Raw genomic sequence first — 13,531 nt, 5'->3', positions numbered from 1 at the left:
GTTTATTCCTCCTGTTTTTTCTGATCAGGGCTAAGATTGTTCATTAACACTCTCTGCCTTGGATTTATGAACAGCTGTGCATGTCTAAATTGGCCTGAGTGATTCATACAACACAAGCCTGTCTGGTGAATGACTGTCGCTCTCTTTCTCTCTTTTCCTGCTCTCTTCCTGCTCTCTCATTCTCCTATTTCTCTCCGTGTCCCTCTCCCACTGTGGTAAATAAGACACCACTGATTACTTTGGCTGTCTTGGGAGCTTGCAGAAAACTCAGTCCTACTTTTACGGAGGACTAAGTTAAGTGAGGATGGCATGACAGCAGTATAGTGGTTGTGGCTGTGGCAGTGGACGTTGAGAGCTGCAGCAGACGCCAAATTAGAAGAAGAATGAGTGTGTGTGTGTGTGTGTGTGTGTGTTGGAGGGGGTGGGGTGTTCTCAAGCTGTGCGTTTGAATCTGGGCTCTCTGTCTGCCAGATAATCGCCTGACGCTCTCAGACACACAGGGCCTTGGGCATCCGAACGTCAGCGTGCTCTTTGTCCACTCGCCTAGGGATTTCTATTGCCCTCCCTCGCCTTTAAGTCATTTTTTCAAACTGCTTTACTAATGTTAGCTTTGTCGATAAGCGCCTTTGATGGAAAAGGCATCTGCGGAAATGATTCCCCCCACCCTTCCTGAGATAAAGGATCTGTGGATGGGACCTGGCAGGAGAGGCGCTTGCATGCACACTAATAAGAGCACCCCTGCTTAGCGGCAAATGCTCATGATTTCACATACCCACACAGACACATATACAAGTCCTACGCATCGAGGAGCATGTTGAGCACAAGCTAGAGATGATCCAAGTTATTCCCCACAACTTGTACAGTACAAGATGCTAAACTGAGAGCAGCTTTCACACTCATACACACATCAGTGGCATGGAAAATAATGTCTGCTGTTATCTACTGTGACACAACATCCGGATTTGGGTGGATGTGTTGAGACCAAGGGAATGTCCCTCTACACCCAGAAATGTAGATATTCCCACTGACCCTCTCTCTTTAATCTGAACGTCTGTTTAATGTGTTCATTTCTCACTGTGACTTTGTGACACGTTCAGCTTAGTTAGAATCAATGTCACAGGAGGGGAGCAGAGGGCAAGAAACAAGAGAGAGAGTATAGGAGGGACAGTCCAACAAACGACAAAGAAACATCTCTAACATTTTCAGCTCCAGAATAATGAGACAGAGATGTGGAGTGGAGGGAACCAGAGACAGAGAGTGAGAGAGAGAACAGAGAACAGAAAGAAGAGAGATGGAATAAGAGAGACAATCGTGTTTCCAATATGCAGCAACTAAGAATCCACCAGCCAGTGGGCTACACTAATATACTCCTGGGCCTAAAAGAATCTCATCAATGTCAACTATAGACCGACAGCTCTGCTCAAATCTGTGATGGAATAGCAGTGAACAGTAATGATTTGGCCAAGAGCTTTGCTCATAAGTACACCTAACATTTTCGCATCCATATGGCAAAGCTTACAAGGTAATTTTAGCGATTCTTTATCTCACACAAATAATGTTTGCAGATCAGAGTGCATCAGGGTTTGTGTGTCACCCCAGCAGGAGAGATGCTACAAAGATATAACAATCCTTTCCAGATTGTATTAAAGGACAAAGCACTACAGGGTGTGTGTTTTCACAATAATGCAGAGTTCAGCAAACCTTTCAATCTAGATACAAGTAGAATTAACGCCCTGCGGTTGTGTGCCTCTGCCAAACAGTCAAGTTGCAGTTTACATCCATATATGTCCAGACTTATATAATATAAGGTATGAAGTGTATCTTTTGGCTAAATGGAAGTTATGTTGTTGATACATTTATGCGATTCAATGAATCTACATCACACATGTACTACTACATGTACATTACTATGTATAGATGGATTCCTGTAGACAATGGCTATGCAGTGCTTTTGTTTTCTCTTGGCATTTTCAGAGGCAATGTTCAAAATTCAGAATGAGGCAGAGCTAGTGTTTATTGTTGTCTGATATTTTCTTGATTCTATGAGTTATAATTTTTCTTTTATTTTTTAATCCAATTTCTTAATGCTTTGGTATTTGCTATTGTCTTTGTTACACTCATGCCAATAAAGCATACTGAATCAAATTGGCTTAAAAGGCAGAATGGACGAGATGGAAAGATGAAAGCTTGTACTGTGCTAGTTATTGTTTACTCAGTGTGTCGTCCCAGTCAACATGAGTGTGAAATCTGAAATACCGCAGTTCATTTTTAAATTATGGCTAAAAATGTATTTTGAAAAACTTTTGACATTTGAGTCAAAAGTGTCACCAATTGAGTGCCCAACCAACTGTGAAATGTGATCACAATCTTCCCTCCTGCTGAGTTATAGTGTTGAATAATGACCATAAAGTGTTTTTCCAGGAAATTATGATATCACTGTAAAGCTGACCTTTGACCTTTTGGATAAAAACATGTCATCGCTTCATCATTGTATCATTAAACATTTGTGGGGCATTTTGTCATAATTATCACATCAATTCTAGAGTTATGCCCAAAAATATGTTTTGTGAGGTCAAATTGATCTTGACTTTTGACAACTAAAATCAAATCAGGTCATCCTTGAGTACAAGTGGACATTTGTGCAGAAGCTTAAGAAAAGCCATTCCTGAAATATCACGTTCACAAGATTGAGACGGATGTATGGATGGACATACGGTCAAATGGACGGACTGATGGACAACCCGAAAACATAAGGCCATGGCTATCTCCACCGCAGAGGCATTAAATTCACCTTTTGCTTCACTGACATTAGGTTCAAAAGTCACAACCATCTTTTAAGGAAAGAAGGAATCAATCAAAAAGCATCTTGTTAAGAAAGAGCCGTTTATTTAGAAATTTGTTGGATACTAATAGTATACAAAATAATAATTATTCAAAAGAATACAGATACTTACATGACAAGTTTACTATTTTTTGTACTGCCATCTCCACCACTACCATGCAGTGTTATATATTGTAGTTCTTGTAGTATCAGTAACATGAAACAGCTTAGGGATCCCTGAAAGAAAGGATTAGCAAAACAATATATCATTTTAAATTGCTTTCTTTTTCTGGCACAGGGATTTGACAGTGATTCATCCACACCTTTCAACATTGTTCTGTGTATGTTGTATGTTTGTACTTGTATTTGTGAGCATAAAATAGAAATTTTAGTGGGAATTCATTTCCATAGGCTTTCATAAAGCTGAGCACCAGGATCGGGTGGATGAAGGGCATTTCTAAAAACTGAATAATCTCTGTGCAGTGGCAAGACTGTTTATCAGTGGTTTACAAAATATTGTCATGTATGACAACACAATTCTGATGTGTATTCTTGTATATGAGTTTGTCATTAAGAGAATATAGATAATGTATACAGTAGCACTACAGTGATAGAATCTAACAAAGGTTTAGCTATCAGCGAAAGAAATACATGAATTTGGAGACACAATGTCACAGGAATTATAGTCACTAGAGGATGGAATGTGCAGGGAAAAGGGCATAGTACCGTGGAAATACCATATTGATAGTCACACTGCTCTTCTGCTTGATCATTATTCTGAGGTAGTGGCAACAGATGACCTTTCCTGGTCAAGAGCTTCGTGTGGTTAAAATTCAATTGAGTGGAAGAGAGCAGAAAGGAGAAAAAAAATAACATGGTAACCTTTATTCTGCCATTGACGCTAACCTTGAACAATGGGCCCCAAAGGGGATGAGCGCTTTGTACTTTAATGTGTGAGAGAATAGGCTTTGGAGAGAGAGAGAGAGAGAGAGAGAGAGAGAGAGAGAGTGTGTGTGTGTGTGTGTAGGTGTGTGTGTGTGTGTGTGTAGGTGCATGAGTCTCTGCGAATGGAGCAAAAAGCAATTATTGTGTGTGTGCGTTTGTGGTAGCAACCAAGATAAGTAGACAGACAGAGAGACGGTGGATGTGATGAAATAGTTTTAAAGACAGTCAGTCACTGGTGAAAAATAAAGTAGTCATTATGACTTTTAACATCAGCACAGCTCTTGCTACCTTCACCAAATAGACCAAACAGACAAATCTCAACTGTTGCATTTCTTATCTGCAACCATTTCATTAGACCTCTTCTCTTGTTCTCACTATCAATCTTTCCATCCTTCTCTCGCCTCTGTCTCCACTCCACCTTCCCCCTTGAGGAGACTGAAACAGGGCTAATTGAAATAAATGAACTGGGGAGCAAATCAGAGTTGATTACATCGGCTGTGTGGTGCTGTTCTGATTGCATGCTTGTTGAGTGAATGTTGCAGAACTAGTTGGTAATGAAGAGCCTTGTTTGTCTACTGACTGGACATTGCAGCCACATGCTTTAGTGGATATTGTTCTAACCCAGCTACATGGGTCTGGAGAGGAATAGGAAAATAGAATGATTTCTTATTTGTTTTAATTCGCACATCAATTTTTGACAAATACACTTGTTTTTCATTCAGGCAACAGGTTACTGCTCATAAAGTCCTCAGAATAACTGTACAGTATATAAAATTAGTACAACAAACACTATACACAGGAGGGGAAGTGCAGGATGGGACAGGAGGAGAGGAGTTAATTACTGGAATGTTGAAATGCTGTGAAACAAATAGAACAGTGGGATTGAAATTACACATACTGGATACACAGTCTACTGTTTGAGTTGGAGGTAGACAGAGCATTAAGAAATGTCATTTGCTAAAGGGAAAATCAACATACATATGTAGTTTCAGCAATATTTCACAGCTCTATTTGTCAATTTGAAGAAGTCTCTGTTTAAGCTGACATGCAGAGACAGACTGTAGTAATAATGTCATCTATAAACAAATTCTGCAGCTGCTCCACTGTATGGAACAGCACTATGATAGCACCCACGGTAATTGTACTGGGATTGACGCTACAAATCTTAAAAGTGATTTAAAGGAAGCATTAAAAACAAATCAGAGTTATCAATTTTTCATTTTTATCTCATGATGCCATCATTTCTATTGTAGGTAGACAATTGTCTGTATTCACTGTATTCATAGATTCTGGATTTAATATCCAAAATCAGCAGAACGGCACAATGTAAATTCAGGTTAAGAGTGGATTTTCCTTTTAAAGCGATCAACCACATTGCTCTGAACTGTCCCTAACCTCCTTTCACTGGCCCTGTGAAATTGGTACAATCAGCCAGAAGATGTGCAAAAAACACAGTAGACTACTCCCCAGCCTCTGAGGGTGTTTCGTGCTGCTGAAAGAGCAATAACCCTCTCCCTCTCTAGCCCTATAATCCTGCCCACCGAGACACACATGCACAGTGACAAAAAAAACTAAACAGAATCATCTTTAGCACCACTGAAGAGCAAATCATGTCACATGATACACAGCAACATATTCAGTTGAAATTTCAACATGTGAACAGAACAGAGAAACAAAAACCTCTGAGTAGGGCAGAAAAGTGAAAACAGGTTATGTCAGCATAGCATAAAATGCTTTCAAGAGATGCGTGAAATGTCTCTTGGAATAAAGGACTGCAGTTAAGACTAAAGAACATTTTAATCAGCATGCCCTTAATTTTGCCCTGAAATACCCCCAACCTAGTTGCTGAGGTATGTCATAGCAAGTATATACCACAGTATAAAGGATGTTAGTATGACAAATACAGTACTGTAGTCCTTGGACACATATAGGACCTTAAAAAGCTTATTATCGAGCCCATGGAGGGAAGCAGTCCAATAAAGGAAACAACCTTATCCGTTCAAGTAAGTGTCGGGTTCAATAACTAGCTATGCCTATTGAATACTAATCAAGGTAATTCACTGAGCAAACTGCAGTTGAAGGATAAAAAGGACAATTTATCATTCTTGCACACAGGAAATTAATTACTGTGCTTGTGTGCAATTAATATGCTAGGCTAGTTCACAACTGCTATGCAATTGTCATTATAGTGAAATCTGAGCATGCAAATGAGTATGACTGTGTCTCTGATTTATTCAGATGCAGTCTATGTAAAACATTAGGTAGCAACTAGTTCATCCATGGTCTGAAAAGTTTCACTTAACTGACCCAGACCATAGAATGACAGACTGTCTCTGTTCCGTGATCAGACAGATCTGTCTTGTTTATAAGTGGTCATCATCAAGTGGTGCAGTCCACAGAATTCTGGAGGATACAGCACACTCAAACAGTGAAAGAAAAAGACAACAAAAACACTTAAAATTAAATATATCTAACTGGAACATTTCCCTTTGGTAAATGTGCTTTGTTCCCACTGTTGCATATCCGCTTTCTCACCAGTCTTCTCATTGTTGTAAAGCCGTAGAACCTATTTCATTGGCTGTTGAAGAGTCTTAAATAAAATACCACAAACCCACCACATACAGGAACATAATATAATAAATATTGCTTGAGGGAGTGGTAAAAGTCCAGTTTATTTTACTGAAATCTTGCTTGCTTGGTGTGTCTTTTGTTTTTTGTTTGCTGTTGGCAAGATGTTAACCATTGAAGCATACTCGTCCAACTTGGAATCCAAACTTCTGGTTGCTGTTGCCAAAGTCTGCTGGAGCCACATCTATAATAGGGAGCAGCTCTGCCGAGGGGGAGTCAATCTCTAGAACAGTCCTTTCTTGACCTTTGCGGAACTGAAAGAGAAAAATTAAAGCCATTATCAGAATTTTTTCTCGGCTTAATTTGACTAACTAGCTCTACCCACCCATTCTGGCCCAAATCTCTACTCTAGTCGGTGATTTGATGCCTACCAACTTAAATCAAGAACCAGCTGAGCACAACACAACACATTAGTTTCATTAAGCTTAATTCTAATCCATCCATCTTGTTCCTTTCCCTGCACTGACCTGGCATCCATCATGGACTGCATTGATGAAGGGGCTTTTGGCTTGGGTCAGCTCCTCGTCATTGCTGCCCCGGAAGCGGAGCGCACGCTGGTAGGAGCGTGAGGTGGTATCAAACCATCCTGCAGAGTTCTGGCAGGTATAGGTGAAGCTCTGCTTGGCTGTGGCACTCAGTAGTTTCAGGAAGGTCAGCTGAACTACATGTACAGGGTTCCCATCCCTGTCATTGTAGGAGAACTGGATGTAACAGATACATAGACATTAGTGTACTACAAGAGCATGAGAAAGACAATATGTACTAAAGCCACCACTTTAAAACAGCACTACCCTTAAAAGACACAAAAGCTCTCTCAATGAGAAAAAATACACCAAAACAGGTTTTCACTAAAAAAGACGAAGCCACAGAAAAACATTGTCTTAGCCTATAATCTGTCAGACAAACATGAAATTACAAATCTCCCAGCTTTTGCTGATGAGGGAGTTTACGTAAGCGGTGAGGGTGAAAAAGTTGCAGCAACTTCTTCACAATCAGAACAGCCAGGGAAAGTAGTAGGAAGTAGGAAGTAAGGAAATTAAGGAAAGAAAAAAACAGCCGATTCAAGGACTTTGTGTGAGGAAGTCAGTGAATTGCAATTGTGCTGGTAGCTCTGTGATTATCTGAGAGGGTTATGAGACCTCTGATCAGGTGCACATGAAAGGCCAGTGCTCTAAGCGTGCTGCCCTGAATGCTTCTCAATGAGACAGAGCTGCCAATGGCTTTGTGTGAGTCATCGCTGCTGAAATAAGCTGCAACATCAAATCAGCTCTCTCATTGCACATGGTCTAATAAATTAATAACAAATTATACAATGCGTAGATTTACAAATAACCAAAAAACATTCACAAGAAGTCATGTGCACATGAATGAACACGCACAAGCATCCCTACACGTTCATTGTGAACACACTCATGCTTGCACCTCAATCATATGCATGAATATAATTCAAACACTCTCAATTAGGATGAGTAATTTAGCTGAAAAAGACTGCCTGACATTTGGAGCCGGCTGAGATTAATGGTAGGAGGTGAGGTGAGGTTTGATTTATTTATTTATTTTTTTGTACCTGCTTGCCTTTCCTGTACTGGCTGTACCAGCTTCCTGGCTTCTCTTTGTTCCACGCTGCTAATTTCACCTAGATACACAGAGAGAGAGAGGGAGGTTGTTGAGTAAAATGTTAGGCTCAAGGGATGTAGGGAGTGATTTGTGCTCTGATGTAATATGACGAGGTCGGCTTTGTAAGGGCTGACAGCAAGAGATTGGAGATTTACCATCTCAATCCTCTTGTCAGGGTAGAGACATGTCTCCCCATCAGCTGTGAAGTTACAGTAGACCTTGATGGAGTCCCTGTGACAGCCCTGGTTAGGATCAATCCAGTAGTCTCCTACAAAGTGCACAGAAAAAGGGTATCAATCAAGCACCAGATGTTGATATAATTAACAGATCAAGGGTAACAAGATGATAACCTGCAGCTGGCAACATATTAGAAGATATGTGCATACTGGAAAGGTGTTCTTTTTATGGACTAGTTTTTCTTGGATTAAACCTTTAGGGTGGTGAAATAAGCATCAATTATCAAGCAATGTCTTTGCTAACCATCTTTATAGTGAGGTTGGACCATCATGAGCTCTTTGCAGGTTCGGGCAGGGCTCTCAAACGTTCCCAGGGGCCTCCTCATCACCTCCACTTCTGTTTTCATGGAAGATAGGGTGGCAAAGACTTCTTCCATTCCCTCAGCGTCTTCCAGAGGCTGATCTCCTTGAAGGAACTCTTCCACATCCAGATCCATATCCTCCTTCCTGGATGGAGCTGCTCCTCCTCCCCGTTCAGAGTGCCTTCGTCTCTTCCGCCTACCCTCCCTGATCGGCAGGGGCTCAATCATAGTTGCAGGAGGTCCCTGGAGGTAGCACACAAAGGTGAGCAAGAGGTAAAGGAAGAAAAAGGATAAAGCTGGCACAGAGTAAGCCATGATGTGGCTTATTGGCGGTACTTACTGGGGGTCCTGGGGGGCCAGCAGGGCCAGGATCTCCTCTGGGACCAACGACACCCTGAAGAATAGAAGAGGACAAAACTTTGTGTCAATCATGTCTCACCTGGAGCCTCACTCACACCACTTGGCAAAATCCCAGCGTTATCCAGGCAGATATGGTTGCTGCTTTATAGGATTATCCAGCTGTGTGCATCAGCACTCTGTGGTCAAAGCCTTGGCTCTCAAGACAGACTATAGTGGTTTTCATAACATCACACACACCACAACCAAATCCTATTAAAAGGGCCCAATGGAAAAATCACACACAAGGCAAGCGTGGCTGTACAGCAGGCTTTTAGTTCCAAAGACATGCAGTAAACACAGTAGAGCATTATGATTATGAAGCATGGTACATTTAAGCCAACAAATACACTTTTTCTCTCTTCCCCAGCATATGTTCCCAGCAGCTGCTAACCAAGCTGAGGTGTGAGTATAGGAATGGCAATGCATTAATAAGACAGATTACTGGACTTACCATTTCTCCCTTAGATCCTTTCTCACCAGCTGCACCCTAAAAGTGGAGAAGAGTAGTAAGTAAGCAGTAAAAAGATATAATTACTATCTAATTACTCAAATAACTGCAAAATACAAATCAGCTATTCACTGGAAAATCAGGCACCTGCTTAGCGACATGGCAGGTTATGGTCAAAATTATTACTTTCACTACTGAGTAACAATGACTAATAACAGGACTGTATGATCTGTGGATAGAACCGGTGCTTAGCTCTTTGCAGACGGAATCATCAGCTAAATCCTTAAGACTCAAAATCTTATACAACCTTTCAGTATTGTATTATATTAAGGTACACTGACTTTCAGTTTAACTGATTTGCAGTTATACTGTAGTATGTACTGTAATGACTGTACTCATTTTCTTCAAGTGAGAAACAGTATCTAAAAGCCTTATTGCCTCTCAGTTCTTCTCTTGACGTGTATTTTGCATCTGTTTGTTTTATACTTGCAGAATCTTTGCAAAAGGGTGGCTCAAGATACAATTACATCTGCATTAAGAAGATACAGCAGAACACAGGTATAAACTACTATACAATTACAGTTTCAAACTACTGTCTGGTTATGTTATTAACAATTCTGATATGCAGCTACTGCATAAATTAGTTCCCAGACATATCTCACCAAAAAGTTTCAACACTCCACTGAAAGGAAAAGGCAGATTATTTTACATTTATTATCCAAGGTAGTAATAATGTACACTTGCACTTGTGCAATCTTATGCATCTCTTACTGCTTTGACTAATTGATAGAGCTTACTGATGGAGCAATTTGGCTTAAAAGGTTTATCAGTCTATCTTACATAAAAACTGTCCAAAAACAATGGACATTCTCACTGCAACACGCAGTATGCCTGCAACCTGTCTGTTGATCACTACTGCTTCTTGTTGTGTAGCTGAATAGTATAGTATGGTAGCTATGGTAGCTTGTTCATACATTGATCATATAAAAGCATGCACATTGTTGTAATAGCTGTGTCACATACTGAGAGTCCCGGTGGTCCCAGTGGGCCAGTAGGACCAGGTAGGCCTGCCATACCCTTGATAAAAGGACAAGAATATCTTGTTACGTGAACTGAACTTCCTTTGTGTAATATTTGTGTATCCGATGCATCATGCTGCAAAGATATGTACCCCATCTCCTTTAGGCCCTTGTGTACCCTGGTTCCCAGGCAGGCCTCTGTCTCCCTTCTCCCCAGGCTCTCCTGGGGGTCCAATTAGACCGATCAACCCACCATGACCCTGCAGACAGAGACATGGTTCATCACCATTGCTTCTCAGGGCTGAGACTAGTAAAGAATGTTTTATCTCTTAAACACTCACTTTATCTCCCTTGTTTCCAGGGTCTCCTTTTAATCCTGGAAGTCCTGGTGGCCCCTGTTAACAAGGTCAGATGTATTAGTTATTAGCTGGCTGTTGTAGACTCTGTATATGAAATATGGATAGGTTATGATTTATTATTATAAATGTCCCAAAAATAATTTAATGGCCTCAGTCAACAGCAAAATATGAGGATCTTACAATTGGTCCTGGTGGTCCAGTTTGTCCTGGTGGCCCATTTACCCCTTGCTCACCCTGGAAAATAAGCACATGAGTTAGAGTTTAGCTTCTGCATGCTGAAACATTGAATAAACACAAACAGGAATGTTGTGTAAATTCTGATGATTCTGATGACAGTGTGTTCCTGTAATGATACTGCTTTCAGGCTTAGACTGTGTACTAACCGCGGGACCTGGGATGCCTCGAAGGCCTTCTGGGCCAGACCTGCCTGGCTGCCCTTGGGGTCCCACAGGGCCTGTCTTTCCCACTGGACCCTGGGTTCCCATCGTCCCCTACAGAGCAGAAGGACAGACACATACAGCAAAGCATTAGGAGCACAATAAATCAAAAAGTCTTTGTTGGAAGGCACTATACATAACCAGGGAGCTCAGTAGCAGTCATTATCCTTACCTTGGCTCCCTTCATGCCTTGCTTCCCTTCTTTTCCTGCAGCACCTATATGACCCTGGGGTTGAGAAAGACAACTTTGCTGAGAAAAGCTTTCAACTAAAAACAATCATATATACATACATACACATGCATGCACACAAACATATGCAATATGTTGTGCTCACCCGACGGCCAGGAGGTCCTGTAGGACCTGGCTCTCCAGAGGCTCCTGCAGGTCCCTGCAGGGAACAGAAAAAAAAAAAAGAAACACATTCCCACTCAGTCACAAAAACACTGAGAAAAAAGCCAGTCATTGTGATGAAGAAGCAAAACATCAATATATTACAGAGAATAAAGACTCTGCAGCAAGTGAAAAAAAAGACAGCTTACTGCTTTGCCAGGTTCTCCATTGTCTCCTTTAGGCCCCGGTCCACCATCTAATCCCTAAATAAAAAAATGTCATGCAGAAGAAATTACTTAACAATAAGTTAATTATAAATGCATGATGAAATAATAATAACAAAACTACTCACATTGACCCCAGGTTCTCCAGGGGGTCCTGAATCTCCAGGGAATCCAATAGGGCCCTATGGAAAAAAAACAAGGTAGAAGTAGAAACCATTATATGAATGGCATGACATTAACAGAAAAAAAAGTCACTGATCCAGAGAAACAAAGACTCACAAGGTTGCCTTTGGGTCCATCCTCCCCTGGTGTTCCTCTGGGTCCTGGAGGCCCAGCTGCACCGGGAGGGCCAGAGTCACCTTTCTCGCCCACATCGCCTCTAGCACCCTGGGACACCAGCATATGAAAATATGATCAATGAAAGGATAAAGAGAGACAGTGAAGAAAGGATGAGATTGAGCGAGACAGGAAGTAGAGGTAGAAGCAACTCACAGCAATGCCAAGCTCTCCAGCTGACCCAGGGTCTCCAGCTTCTCCGTCTTCACCCTGATAGAGAAGGAACATTCAGTGAGATAAAAACATACCACACACACATTACCACAAAAGCCCACACACACACCACCACCACCATTATTCTACTGTATGTGAACAGGCACAAGATGTGTAGTTACTAATGGGAAATGCTGACCTTCTCTCCAACAAGTCCAGGCTGACCAACTCCTCCAGGCATTCCAGGTGGGCCCTGTGGCAGGAGGAGAGAGAACAGCTCGAGCCAAAATATCATAAAACAAGGGCAAGTTTGAAATATTCATTTGATTTTGGAAAATCATGTTCTTGGTGCAGTATTTTTTTTGTGTTGTTTGTCAGCAGTTCTGCTCACAGAATGCTGAAACTGGAACAGAATTATCACAACACAAGGCAAAATATTGAGTGTCAGGTTTGCTATGTGGATACTGTCTCTGAGCCACACAGTAGACTGGATATTATTTCCACTCTCTCACTCAGTTTGTTTGTTAGTTTTTGCACGTGTATGTATGTACACGCGTGTTAGTGTGCACGCGTGTTTGCATTGCGCTTTGTGTCTTGAGACGGACCCAGTAAAAGCATGTCTTTGGTAGAGTGCACAAACATGAGAGCTGAGTACAGCCACGCATTACTACTAAGATCCTGCTGTCAACAATCCTCACATGACATCCCACCCCATTTCGTTCTTTTCCACTATTCCTGTATAAATCCATTTATGAATCCCATCATCTCTGCACTGTTGTGTTTCAATGCTTCCTGTGATGAAGCACTCGGGTGGCTCACACAGATTTCTGCAGCTCACTACTGAATAATTGACCGGTGTGAGAGGCTGAAGAGAGATGGCCATTAATAGAGGTAAATATAACTGCCTCTTAGGGATGATAGTCTAATACTTCTTAATGATTCATAGAGCAGTAAATATAACTCTCTCCTAGGGATTATATCCTAATACTATTTAATAATTCAAGTTTCAAAAGCAGTGGAGGGTCTGTGGCATGAAGCATTCAAATGAAGAGACTGTATATGAAGAGATGAGGGACTACTGGGAAATATAAAACATCTGTGGTGCGAAAAATAAGCTATTGTTCAGTTTAGATCATGCCGTATATTGAATGGAAGTGTTCTTGATTCCAAAACTGATACACTATGAAAATATGATCATGTTTATTTATGCATCACAGAGGCATGCAGCTACCATCACTTGAAAATATCAGAACTCCTATATTTAGTGTGTGTAATT

The 13,531-nt window shown here is 41.1% G+C and overlaps 1 protein-coding gene across 1 annotated transcript in view; it reads right to left on the bottom strand.

Annotated features, from left to right (window-relative positions):
* Positions 1–2,901: 2,901 nt before the first annotated feature.
* Positions 2,902–13,531, bottom strand: part of col5a3a (collagen, type V, alpha 3a) — a 47,964-nt gene continuing 37,334 nt past the window's right edge. Inside the window, exons 49-67 of the mRNA XM_035654540.1 lie at positions 12,455–12,508; positions 12,259–12,312; positions 12,046–12,153; positions 11,895–11,948; positions 11,752–11,805; positions 11,547–11,600; positions 11,384–11,437; positions 11,158–11,265; positions 10,955–11,008; positions 10,757–10,810; positions 10,568–10,675; positions 10,420–10,473; positions 9,400–9,435; positions 8,890–8,943; positions 8,492–8,792; positions 8,167–8,279; positions 7,962–8,030; positions 6,862–7,095; positions 2,902–6,648 (exon numbers count right to left, since the gene is read on the bottom strand). Coding sequence (XP_035510433.1) covers positions 6,502–6,648; positions 6,862–7,095; positions 7,962–8,030; positions 8,167–8,279; positions 8,492–8,792; positions 8,890–8,943; positions 9,400–9,435; positions 10,420–10,473; positions 10,568–10,675; positions 10,757–10,810; positions 10,955–11,008; positions 11,158–11,265; positions 11,384–11,437; positions 11,547–11,600; positions 11,752–11,805; positions 11,895–11,948; positions 12,046–12,153; positions 12,259–12,312; positions 12,455–12,508 — 1,764 coding nt within the window. The 3' untranslated portion in view covers positions 2,902–6,501. The remainder of the gene's footprint in view (positions 6,649–6,861; positions 7,096–7,961; positions 8,031–8,166; positions 8,280–8,491; positions 8,793–8,889; positions 8,944–9,399; positions 9,436–10,419; positions 10,474–10,567; positions 10,676–10,756; positions 10,811–10,954; positions 11,009–11,157; positions 11,266–11,383; positions 11,438–11,546; positions 11,601–11,751; positions 11,806–11,894; positions 11,949–12,045; positions 12,154–12,258; positions 12,313–12,454; positions 12,509–13,531) is intronic.

The sequence above is a fragment of the Morone saxatilis genome, unplaced genomic scaffold, assembly GCF_004916995.1.
Source record: "Morone saxatilis isolate NCDOM2014 unplaced genomic scaffold, NCSU_SB_2.0 Contig14, whole genome shotgun sequence".
Classification (NCBI taxonomy): Eukaryota; Metazoa; Chordata; class Actinopteri; family Moronidae; genus Morone; species Morone saxatilis.
This window is presented reverse-complemented; position numbering and strand designations above follow the sequence as displayed.